The sequence below is a fragment of the Cibotium barometz genome, chromosome 19 (genome assembly GCF_041138505.1).
Source record: "Cibotium barometz isolate CiBa-2024 chromosome 19, ASM4113850v1, whole genome shotgun sequence".
NCBI lineage: Eukaryota > Viridiplantae > Streptophyta > Polypodiopsida > Cyatheales > Cibotiaceae > Cibotium > Cibotium barometz.
The window spans coordinates 42755875-42769063 of record NC_141064.1 but is presented as its reverse complement, the minus strand read 5'-3'; the positions used below and the strand labels follow the sequence as shown (position 1 = coordinate 42769063).

The following is a 13189-nucleotide window of genomic DNA, read 5'->3' as shown; positions in this document are numbered from 1 at the left end:
GGCAAAGGAGTACTAGCTTTCTTCCCCCCGTCCATATTGAACCTCTGCAAGACCTTGCCAATGTATTCCTTCTGAGACAAAAACAACACATGCTGATTTCTGTCCCGAAGTATCCGCATACCCAAGATGTGATTTGCATCACCCAAATCCTTCATATCAAAGGTTTGATGCAGCCTCTGCTTCAAGGCATCCATCTCTTTACGAGATTTCCCGGCAATCAACATATCATCAACATACAAAATGAGAATCAAGAGACTGCCATCCAAAGCTTTCTTGGTGTACAAGCAGTGATCTATGTCACTTCTCCTGAATTTCTGTGATTTCATGAATGTATCAAATTTATGATACCATTCTCTTGGTGCCTGTTTGAGTCCATAAAGACTCTTTTTCAGCTTGCATACAAGCTTCTCCTTTCCACTCACTGCATAACCCTCTGGCTGCTGCATATATATCTCCTCATGGAGATCACCGTGAAGAAAAGCAGTCTTCACATCCATCTGAATCAAGTCCAGATCATCATGCGCAACCAAAGCTAACACAGCTCTAAGTGTGGTCATTTTGACCACTGGAGAGAAGATCTCATCAAAGTCCACACCATATTCCTGCTTGAAGCCCTTAGCCACTAACCTGGCTTTGTATCTTGGCTTTGCATCTGGTGCAACTTTGAGCCTGTATACCCACTTGCATGGCAAAACCTTCTTGCCTGCAGGCAAATGCACCAACTTCCATGTTTCATTTTTATGCAGAGAATCCATCTCTGACTTCATGGCACGCTCCCATAGAGCCTTGTCTGCCCTCTGTAAAGCCTACTTGTAACATGAGGGCTCCCCACAGTCAGTAAGCATCAAATAGTCAACCCCTGGAACAAACCTGTCAGGGGCTTTGGAGGGTCTTGTGGACCTCCGTACCCAATGACCATCATTTGCAGGTTGCTGTCCAGCCTGCATATCACCCATTGGTGGCTCCTGTTCCATGCCATAAGGCTGAAAAATCATGCCCGGTATCTCCTCTAACTGTGGTATATCCATAGGGATATCTTCTGCCATCTCTGGCTGTCCATTTGGACCATTTTCAGCACCATTTAAGGGCTGGTTTTCCTGCTGTAATGGCTGATTTACAGCCCTTTGTTGTTGTCCATGATGTCCATCATCATCAAAGATGACTCTGCCAGGCTCCTGTTGCCTTGCAGGCTCCTTATACATGCATGTTTCATCAAAGATGACATCATTGCTGCGTATGATCTTTCTATTCATGGGATCCCAAAGTCTATACCCCATTTCACCTCTGTCACCATATCCTAGGAATATGCATTTATGAGACTTAGGATCAAGTTTGGTGCGCATTTCCCTGCGTATGTGCACGTACGCAACGCAACCAAACACTCTCAAGTGCTTGTATGACGGAGGCTTCCCTGTCCATACTTCTTCTGGCACTTTCCCACCAAGCCTCGTGTTAGGTGACCTGTTTATAAGGTGAACGGCTGTCATAACAGCTTCAGCCCAAAAACCATGAGGTAATGCAGCATGTGACAACATAGAACGGACCTTCTCCTGTATGGTCCTGTTCATCCTCTCTGCTGTCCCGTTTTGTGGAGGATCATAAGGAGTAGAGAGCTCCCTCTTGATGCCTTTAGCATCACAAAAGTCCTGAAACTGTTTGGACGTATACTCTCCACCATTGTCGAACGCAAAGCCTTCAGTGTTTTGCCAGTTTGATTCTCAACATGAGCAACAAACTTTTGAAACACTGAGAATGTATCGCTCTTCAAACGAAGAGGATAAACCCACACCTTGCGTGTGGCATCATCAATGAAAGACACAAAATATTTTGCCCCTCCCAAAGAAAGCTGAGGCATCTCACATACATCTGTATGCACAAGCTCTAACTGAGCATCTTTCTGTCCAAGAGCTTTCTTGTGGGGGCACTGTAGTTGCCTACCATATATACAATGCTCACAAAACTGAAAACTTGAAAACTTTAGAGAAGGCAAGTAACCCAAACGAGACAATTGCTCCATTCCCTTGACACTCATGTGTCCCAACCGGCTATGCCACATAGAGATTTCCGGCAGCTCGGTTGCATTTACATTAGCATGGTGACAAACACCTGCATGCATAAAGTAAAGAGTGTCCACCTTAGAGCCTCTGGCAACAACCAGTGAGCCCTTACTAATTTTCCACTTTCCACTACCAAATGTGGTAACATAATCAGCATCATCAAGCTGTCCAGTAGAAAGCAGATTCTTCTTGATCTCAGGCACATGCCTGACATCATGGAGCATAAGCTGTGAGCCATCTGAAAACACAAGCCTCACATCACCTCTGCCAAGTATCTTGCATGCATGGTTATCACCCAAATAAACCACTCCTTCATTGCCAGCAGTGTACCTGACAAACAAGTCTCTGCAACCTGTGACATGAAAGGAGGCACCTGAATCAATGATCCATGAGTGCATACCATGACCACCTGTAAGAAGTGAATGGGCATCAAGTGAAGAAGTAAATAGGACCTCATCCTCACTGCCACCTGCATGTGACACATTGATTTCTTCGATCTTGACTCCACTTTTGCCCTTTGGCTTTACATCTTTGGCTTCATCCTTGTCTTTGTCTTTGCCTTTTCCCTTTTCCTTTTGATCATTTTTCCCTTTGTAGCATTGCTTTTTGATGTGTCCCTTCTTGCCACAATAATGGCATTCCAAATCCTTTTTGGAGCGAGACTTGCTCCTTCCCCTTTCTTGGCTTTTCCCCCTTTGCTGGGATCTCCCACGTGCATTCATTGCATTGGACTTGCCAACAGAGTTGTTTTTCCTGTTCATCTCTTCTTGAAGAAGAGCACCCTCAACATCTGCATATGACAGCATAGCATTCGAATTGCTAGTGGCTGTCCTGAATGTGTCCCAACTCTCTGGCAAAGTGCATAACAAAAAAGTGGCTTTGAACTCATCGTCCATTGCCAACTTTTGATTGATGACCTGGCTGACAATACCATTAAACTCATTTAGATGGGCTGTCATAGAAGCCCCTTCCTTCATCTGAAGGCCTATGAGTTTCTTCAACCAATACACTTTGCTTGAGGCACTTTGTTGGGCATACAAGTCCTGCAATCTCTGCCACATTCCCCAAGCTGTCTTCTCTTCACGAATGCTGAAAAGTAAAGAGTCTGACACAGACAACATGATAGTAGATCTTGCCAGCTCATCCATATCTTCCCACTCTTCAGCAGTAAGAGAAGCGGGCATCACACCCCTTTCTTTGATAGGCTTGTGCTGCTTTTTCTGGAGCAACACATTGTAGCATTGGGTTTGCCAAATATCATAGTTATGCGAGCCTTCAAGCTTCTTGATGTGAAGCAATGAAGAGCTCTCACCTGTGGTTGCCATAGCAAAATGCAACCTGTCAATGCCTGACTCCCTGCAAATGTGCAAACACTGCACCCAAGATGTGCAAACACTGCACCCAAAGCACACAAAGTGCTTACAAATGTTCTCCCAAGCTTTATCTCCCACTGCGGAAGCAAGAATGCAACTTTTCTCCCACTTTTTGTGATGAAAACACCAAAATCTGGTTGCTGCAGATTTTGGACAGCACCTTAAATGTGCTCTTTTGCCCTTCCAAAGTACTGTACAGCAGTACTAAGTGCTCACCTGTAATGTACCAAACCTGTCCCGGCAATTTCAGCAGCTGAAATTGAATCTTTTGGTCACTCAAAACAGTGTACAGCCATGTCAAAACATGCACAAAGCTGTGCCAAATCTGTACCAGCAGGTACAATAGCAATAAATGCTCTCCTGGCTGTCCAAATGAGTGAAAATCAGACTTTTACAGTCCTGTACACTGCATACAACAGTCCCGAACAGAAATTGGGCAAAAGCCCCTTGACTGCAAGCTGATTTTTGAGGATTCAAGGCATAAATGTCTTGCCTGCTGCTTTGCCAAGCTCAACAAGCATACGAACTTGAAAAGCCCCTTGATTTGAGATCATTTTCTGATCATGCATGGTACATTGACGCACATGAAGGCATCCAGAGTGTTCACGATGCTTCCCCCTGGCCACATATACATCAAATACATGAAAGCCCCTTGATTTACAGGCACATTGAGTGCTTGTAAGGCATCAGCACATTAACCACAGCATCAAATGCGATTGCCTGCATGCAAATCAACTCAATCGGCACAAAAGCCCCTTGATTTGCACTACAATTTGCTGCAATTTGCTGCAATTTTGCCCAAATGTGCGATTTTTAACATCATACAGCATGTATGAGTGCTTAATTGCACAAATACATCAAAAGCCCCAAATTTCGACATCCAATTTCCTGCAAATTGATCCTGATTGTGACCAATGTCACCCAATTTTGCCAATTTTGCTCAAAAATTGAGCAATTGGGCACCTGTACCTGCTCAATTGATAATTGTACCTGCTCAATTGCAAATCCCAAAAAAAAATTGAGGAAAATACCTTGTAATTTTCTGATTTTTTCTTCAATTTGCATGCAAATTTGGTGCAGAAATCTGATTGCAGATGAGGGACTCCTCAGGCGTGCTGCACAAGTGATTCGACAATGGGGTTTGCTTCACGTGCTGGCTCGCCATTCGGTAGGTGTTCTGCCTCCTCCACAGAACCGTTGGGCACTGCCATCTTGCTCCAAAGAATTAAGCTTGTGTGGCCTAATGACCAGGGCGTCGGAAGTGTGGAGAAATCCGCAGACGGACACCCTCTGTCCGTCCTACAGTTCACACACTGTTGGGCGTACACCCTCTGTCCGTCCTACCAGTTGATTGGTTTCAACATCGTCGATGCAGGCGAACTGCAGGGAGGCCACGCACACCACGCGCTCCAGCTACGCTGCCTTCCAGCAACGAGAGCTTGCGCGCACAGACACTGACGGACGCCCGCCCTGCCTTCGCTTAGTTCAGTTCTCTGCTCCACGCTCGCCGCACCACAACGCCCAGCCAGCCGACGTTGCAGCCGTCGTCACCTTCGCGCACTCGCAGCCACGTGTCAGCGTTGCTTTCCTTACGGCTTCGCCGTGTTGGTTCGCTACGAGTTTTGTGGCTTTACGCCTAGCGCCTGCCTGCGACCTTCTACGCCATCGCTCCCAGCTACTGTTTTCGCCTAGCGTATAGACAAAGGCCTACGACTGCCTAGTCTACCGCTTCACCAGCTCCACGTAATCAGTTGATGGAAGCAGGCGACCAGCAGTTGATGGAAGCAGGATACGACCAGAACAGACTTCGGACAGAAATCATCAAGGAGAAGAGGAAGGGAGGGATCACTAAGGGCTCTGATACCAGTTGATGGGGAGAAAACCAGAATTAGGGTTTAGAGTTCATTCATGGGAGACATACACAGAGAAGCAAGGGAGAGAGAGAGAGAGAGTTGTGGGGATAAGTCAACTCATGAGGCATGAGTGTGTGACTCCCCTATCACACATGTATATTGCACTAGTACACATAGTGCACTTAGTACATTAAAAGTACTAAGTGTACTATGTACTATAACGAATGGGCTTGTACACACTATAAGGGTGGGCATTATGCCTTTACCCCAACAATGCAGGTGGCAGTGAGGATGAGGTCCTCTTTACGTCTTCACTTGATGCCCATTCACTTCTTACAGGTGGTCATGGTATGCACTCATGGATCATTGATTCAGGTGCCTCCTTTCATGTCACAGGTTGCAGAGACTTGTTTGTCAGGTATACTGCTGGCAATGAAGGAGTGGTTTATTTGGGTGATAACCATGCATGCAAGATTCTTGGCAGAGGTGATGTAAGGCTTGTATTTTCAGATGGCTCACAGCTTATGCTCCATGATGTCAGGCATGTGCCTGAGATCAAGAAGAATCTGCTTTCTACTGGACAGCTTGATGATGCTGATTATGTTACCACATTTGGTAGTGGAAAGTGGAAGATTAGTAAGGGCTCACTGGTTGTTGCCAGAGGCTCTAAGGTGGACACTCTTTACTTTATGCATGCAGGTGTTTGTCACCATGCTAATGTAAATGCAACCGAGCTGCCGGAAATTTCTATGTGGCATAGCCGGTTGGGACACATGAGTGTCAAAGGAATGGAGCAATTGTCTCGTTTGGGTTACTTGCCTTCTCTAAAGTTTTCAAGTTTTCAGTTTTGTGAGCATTGTATATATGGTAGGCAACTACAGTGCCCCCACAAGAAAGCTCTTGGACAGAAACATGCTCAGTTAGAGCTTGTGCATACAGATGTATGTGAGATGCCTCAGCTTTCTTTGGGAGGGGCAAAATATTTTGTGTCTTTTATAGATGATGCCACACGCAAGGTGTGGGTTTATCCTCTTCGTTTGAAGAGTGATACATTCTCAGTGTTTGAGAAGTTTGTTGCTCTTGTTGAGAATCAAACTGGCAAAACACTGAAAGCTTTGCGTTCCGACAATGGTGGAGAGTACATGTCCAAACAGTTTCAGGACTTTTGTGATGCTAAAGGCATCAAGAGGGAGCTCTCTACTCCTTATGATCCTCCACAAAACGGAACAGCAGAGAGGATGAACAGGACCATACAGGAGAAGGTCCGTTCTATGTTGTCACATGCTGCATTACCTCATGGTTTTTGGGCTGAAGCTGTTATGACAGCCGTTCACCTTATAAATAGGTCACCTAACACGAGGCTTGGTGGGAAAGTGCCAGAAGAGGTATGGACAGGGAAGCCTCCGTCATACAAGCACTTGAGAGTGTTTGGTTGCGTTGCGTACGTGCACATACGCAGGGAAATGCGCACCAAACTTGATCCTAAGTCTCACAAATGCATATTCCTAGGATATGGTGACAGAGGTGAAATGGGGTATAGACTTTGGGATCCCGTGAATAGAAAGATCATACGCAGCAATGATGTCATTTTTGATGAAACATGCATGTATAAGGAGCCTGCAAGGCAACAGGAGCCTGGCAGAGTCATCTTTGATCATGATGGACATCATGGACAACAACAAAGGGCTGTAAATCAGCCATTACAGCAAGAAAACCAGCCCTTAAATGGTGCTGAAAATGGTCCAAATGGACAGCCAGAGATGGCAGAAGATATCCCTGAGGATATACCACAGTTAGAGGAGATACCGAGCATGATTTTTCAGCCTTATGGCATGGAACAGGAGCCACCAATGGGTGATATGCAGGCTGGACAGCAACCTGCAAATGATGGTCATTGGGTACGGAGGTCCACTAGACCCTCCAGAGCCCCTGACAGGTTTGTTCCAGGGGTTGACTACTTGATGCTTACTGACTGTGGGGAGCCCTCATGTTATAAAGAGGCTTTACAGAGGGCAGACAAGGCTCTTTGGGAGCGTGCCATGAAGTCAGAGATGGATTCTCTGCATAAAAATGGAACTTGGAAGTTGGTGCGTGAAACTCAGTGCTATGGACAACCCACAGTCAGATAGAGATAGGGCTGATATGGCCAAGATTCCGTATGCTTCAGCTTGTGGCAGTCTCATGTATGCCATGGTTGCTACTAGGCCGGACATTGCATTTGCAGTGGGAGTGGTTTCTAGATACATGGCCAACCCTGGCAAGAAGCATTGGGAAGCAGTGAAAGGTGTCATGAGATACCTGAAGGGCACACAGGATTTGTGCATTTGCTTTGGCAAACAGGATGCATTAGTGCATGGTTACACAGATTCGGATTATGCCGGTAATCCAGATAACCGGAAGTCTACTACCGGTTATGTATTTACATTCACAGGAGGTGCTGTGTCATGGATATCTAGGATGCAGAAGTGCACAGCCTTATCTACTACAGAGGCCGAGTATATTGCAGCCACAGAGGCTTGCAAGGAGGCATTATGGCTATCTCGGTTAGTGGTTGATTTGGGCTATACAGGGGATATTCCATTGTTGCATTGTGACAGTCAGAGTGCCATCCAGTTGGCAAAGAACCCTGTCTTTCATGCAAAGACGAAGCATGTGGATGTGAAGTATCACTTCATCAGAGAGGTGATAGAGAACAAGCAAATTCAGCTTGTTAAGATTCACACGGATGACAACCCGGCTGATCTGTTGACGAAGAGTTTGCCTCCGGAGCGGTTTGCTCATTGCAGACACTTGATGGGCATTGGATGAGGCCAGTTTCAGCCTTGATATGGCCTTGTATATTATCATGTACATGCTGATTTTTCTTTTCCTTTACTTAAGGGCACTTTGCCTTTAAGTGGGAGGTTGTTGGGGTAAAGGCGTTATGCCCACCCTTATAGTGTGTACAAGCCCATAAGTTATAGTACATAGTACACTTAGTACTTTTAATGTACTAAGTGCACTATGTGTACTAGTGCAATATACATGTGTGATAGGGGAGTCACACACTCATGCTATTGATGAGTTGACTTATCCCCACAACTCTCTCTCTCCCTTGTTCTTCTCTGTGTATGTCTCCCATGAATACTCTAACCTAACCCTAATTGCTGATTCTCCCCATCATTAATGAACTGTTAGAGAAGGGACTAATTCAGCCCAGTAGTTCCCCGTTTTGTTCACCTGTGTTACTAGTACAGAAGAAAGACGGTTCATGGCGAATGTGTATTGACTACAAAGCCTTGAACAAGAACACGATCAAGAATAGATTCCCGATTCCGCGCATAGATGATATTCTTGACCGTTTGCAAGGAGCAGAAATGTTTAGCAGGATAGATTTGAAGAGTGGGTACCATCAGATTAGAATCAAACCCGAGGATGTGCACAAGACCGCATTTCGCACTACATTTGGTCTCTATGAGTTCTTAGTCATGCCCTTTGGATTGACAAATGCTCCTGCCACATTTAACAGAATGATGGACAGAATTTTCCGTCCTTACAGAAGCTTTGTGGGCACATTCTTTGATGACATGATAGTCTATTCAAAGAGTGAAGGGGAGCACAGAGACCATCTAACAGCAGTCTTTAATGAGCTGAAACACAACAGATTGCTCATTAATGGCAAGAAGAGTGAATTCTTTCTGGAAGAAATTCACTTCCTTGGGCATATTGTATCAAAGGATGGTGTCACAATGGATCCTGCTAAGATTGAAGCAATCGTTTCATGGCCAGATTTACAGACTGTGCATGATGTTCGCAGTTTTCTTGGCTTATGCTCTTACTACCGCAGATTTGTAAGGCATTTTGCAGAGATTGCTTCACCGTTACATGCACTTGAAAAGAAGGCCATTAAATGGCAATGGACAGATAAAGAGAAATCAGCATTTAGATGCCTGAAACAGAAAATGACTACAGATCCTGTGTTGACATTGCCAGATTTGTCTAAGTCATTTGTTGTGCAGTGTGATGCATGTGGGAACAGCATTGGTGCTGTCTTGATGCAGAATGGCCGAGTCGTGGCATATGAGAGTAGAATACTCTCTGACACTGAGAAGAACTATCAGATTTATGAGAAAGAGCTGCTAGCTGTGATCCATGCACTTACCAGTTGGAAACACTATTTGCTTGGTGCTGATTTTGTTGTGCAAACGGATCATCAGACCCTCAGATACTTTCTCACACAGGCAAAGTTGTCAGAGAAACACATGCACTGGGCAAATTTTCTGTCAATGTTCCATTTTCAGATAGTGCATGTGGAAGGCAAGAAGAATGTGGTTGCAGATGCATTGTCTCGCAAACCACAAGTGTCAGCTGTTTCTATTTCTTATCACCAGGAATTGGATGATATGAAAGAGCAGTATGCCAGTGATGAAGATTTTTCCAGAATCTATGAGCAGCTAATGAATAATCAACATCATGATCACTATGTTCTGAAAGACGGCTTTCTCATGATGCATGGAAAGCTATGTGTGAAAGCAGTTAAGGCTGAAAGTAATGCTAGAAAGTCATGCTCCACCGTATGTTGGACATCGAGGCATTGATGCTACAGTGAAAGCGGTTGAGACTTTCTTTTATTGGCCAGCTTTGAGACGTGATCTTGATGCTTATGTCAGATCTTGCCTAGTATGCCAGAAGGTCAAGTTTGATAGACAAAAGGCACCTGGGTTATTGCAACCACTGCCTATTCCAGAGAGACCATGGGAAAGTATTGCCATGGACTTCATTTTTGATCTTCCAAGGACAACGACAGGGAATGATGGAATCTAGACTATAATATGTAGATTCAGTAAGCAGGCACACTTCATTCCTGTTAGAAAGAAGATTAAACCAGAGCACATGGTTAAGATTTTCATGCAGAATATCTTTAAATACCATGGTATGCCACAGTCTATTGTCAGTGTGACAGAGACCCAAGGATGACTAGCTTGTTTTGGAAAGCATTGTTTGAGAATATGGGCACGACCTTGAAATTCTCATCTTCTTTTCATCTTCAAACTGATGGACAGTCTGAAGAGGCTAACTCTACTGTCTTGGATCTGTTGAAATGTTATGTGTCAGAACATAAGGCAACTTGGGAGCATTATTTGCCATTAGTAGAGTATGCTTACAACAATACAGTGCATTCCTCTAACTGGCAAGGCGCCTTTTGAAATTGTTGAAGGTGGCAAGAAAGTACCTCCCATTCTGCAGACAAAGGATAAGATATTTGAAGCAGATCGGTATGTTGAGGGATGGCAAGAAGCGTATAAGAAGGTCAAATATGCCTTGGAAAAGTCACAAGCTAAGCAGAAAAGAGCTGCTGACATGCATCGTCGAGAGCTCTTGTTTAAAGAGAATGACTGGGTCTTATTGCGTTTTGAAAAGGCACGACTGAGAAAAATAAAGGGCAGGGAACGTCTGTTTCCTAAGCTGAGTATGCGATATTATGGTCCTTTCCAAGTCTCAGAGAAGATAAGTGATGTAGCATACAGGCTGAAATTGCCAGACACTTGGAAGATCCACAATGCATTCCATGTGAGCCTGTTGAGACCATTTATTGGCAATGTGCCAGAAGATATGGTGCCAGAGGAACAGCCTGAAGTGGAGGAATTGGATGAAATTCTGGTTCCTGAGCAGATTCTGGCCCATAAAGACAGAAAAGTGAAAGGACAAGTTGCAAGAAGATACTTGGTGAAATTCAGAAATTATTCACCAATGGATGCTAAATGGATGGATGAGGTTGAACTGGTTGATTCACCTCAGTTGATGCAACTTTACAAGGAAGCCTTCCTGTTAGAACCTGCAGTGGTTTAATATGCTTTTTGAAGCTGAATTCTGAATGACCTGTACATTTGTATTATATGTTTGCCAATGTACAGTTTTGACATTTGTTGTCAATGACTTAATCAATGAATGAACTTTCAGTGCTTTGAAGTTGTATCTGTTACGCTTCAAATGAATGATTTACATGTTGTGACACTAATAGTACAAGATATATGCTATCGCCCTGTGTTGCATCCGGAAACATGTATTTGAAAGGCTTGAACCTGCGATGGCACAAATGGTAGTGGGGAATTCCTATCATCGCCCCGTGTCATCCGTTGGCAGGAGATACATGCGATGACACTAATCACCTGGGGAATTCGGTGATCGTCCTGTGTCATCCGTTTGCATGTTGACTTGCAATCGAGGTCGCTTGCTTCTTTCAAGACGGGGGTATGTCACCAGGAGGTGAAACTTTTTGCAGTTGTTTTCCTTATTTACATTTCTTTATAAATATATATTTTTCTTTTCTTTCTCTTTGGTTGCTGTTGCTTTCCCCCGGGATCTCTTGGAAGGGCTTGGGCCATTGCAATGTCAGAATGGGTCAGCCAGTGGGACTTTCGACCAGTGGTTGGCTAAGCCTGAGAACTGCACTGAAAGATGAATGACAGGGTCCAGGACATGGGCACTGAAAGATGAATGACAGTGTCCAGGACATGGGCACTGAAAGATGAAGGACAGTGTCCAGGACATGGCCACTGAATGAGGGTATAGGCCAGTTTACACTAGTAAGTGGCCGCCACCGAAATGTGAATGTATCTTGAATTCTAAGCAAATTCAGAAGTGACCATAGTGGTCAAAGATGGTCAGGAGACCAGAAGGAATGCAGATGACATCATCCCTAAAATTTAGGGAACTGCTATTTTTGGCAATGTCGGAATTGAAAAGTGTTCGCGTCAGTTTGTTCGGAATGTCAAGGGGACCAAAAGCTAACAAAGGACTGTTGTGAGAATGTGAACCAGTCAGGAGATTTTTAGCCTGGAAGATTGCATGTGGAAAAGGCTTAAAAATGTGCCAAGTGTCAAATTTATGTGCATTTTCCTCATTGAGAAGAGGGAAGCGTGGGAATTTGGGCAAAAGGAGGCTCATTTGCAGCCATCATGGTGGATTGTTGCAGGAAAACCAGCATTTGTGGTGCACTCCCTTGCCCTACAACTCATGAATTGAGGGTTGAGCTTGCTCCCCCCAGTCTCTCTCTCTCTTTCTCTCTCTTGCAGACTATGGAAATGCTCTCATCAGATAAAATCAGGTACATTTGTGTGAATTTCATGCTTATATGCAAAGGCTAGTTGCCTCCTTGAACAGGAACCGGTGTAGTTAGTTCCTACACCAAAGCAGGGACAGAAGAGGGTAATAACCTCTTCAATACAATGCTGTTTCAGCACTGTTTAGGTGCTGTTTTTGGGCTGTTATGTTGCCCGGTTGATGCCAAAATGCAGTAGAACTTTGCTAAAGTCCTCCAGGACAGTACAAGGGTTATTTTGGGCTGAAAACAGAGCTGAAAACAGGTCTGTGCAGAAAATTACAGCAAGCTGAATTGTGATGTTTTGGACTCCATTGGGTAGCCTGATGCCTATGGAAGTGAGCCTCTCAGTTGGGACTCATTCTGAGATGTTATGGAACAATTTTAGTACAGTTATGCTGGCAAATTTCTCCCAAAATTTGTAAAACACAGCTGATGCAAGTAGAGTGCTTTGTTGCACTTGTGCTTTGTATTTTCCAACCTTTTAACAATAAAGAAATACCGCAAGGGGCGCCGGACTTCGGGGCCTATGTGTTGTTGAGCGAGGGAGCGAGGATTCTGTGATTGTGTGTCTGAGTAAGTCCAGGTTATTTGTGAATGAATTACCGCTTTATGTGTCCATAGACCGGTTTTACATGGACCCATGGTAGGTACCCTAGAAACGCACTCACGCACCGGGTAGGCACGTAGGCCTTTCCCGGGTGCGGGTGGGGTTGCGTGGGTGCCAAGTGCCCCGGGGGATGCCCTCCCCACCTTGACGGAGTCAGGACCGAAAATGCCGACGGGACTGAAAACGGTGGAAAAACGGCCGACCGGCGGACCGGC

The 13189-nt window shown here is 44.8% G+C and overlaps 2 protein-coding genes across 3 annotated transcripts in view; one reads left to right on the top strand and one right to left on the bottom strand.

Annotated features, from left to right (window-relative positions):
- The window catches only part of LOC147628625 (uncharacterized), a 72419-nt gene that overhangs the window by 54961 nt on the left and 4269 nt on the right, over window positions 1-13189 (bottom strand). The gene's annotated exons all lie outside the window — the stretch shown is intronic.
- Window positions 10420-11542, top strand: LOC147628627 (uncharacterized). The gene has a single exon (XM_086814068.1). It carries the CDS (start codon window positions 10420-10422, stop codon window positions 11110-11112), a length of 693 nt encoding a protein of 230 aa, XP_086670194.1. The 3' UTR covers window positions 11113-11542.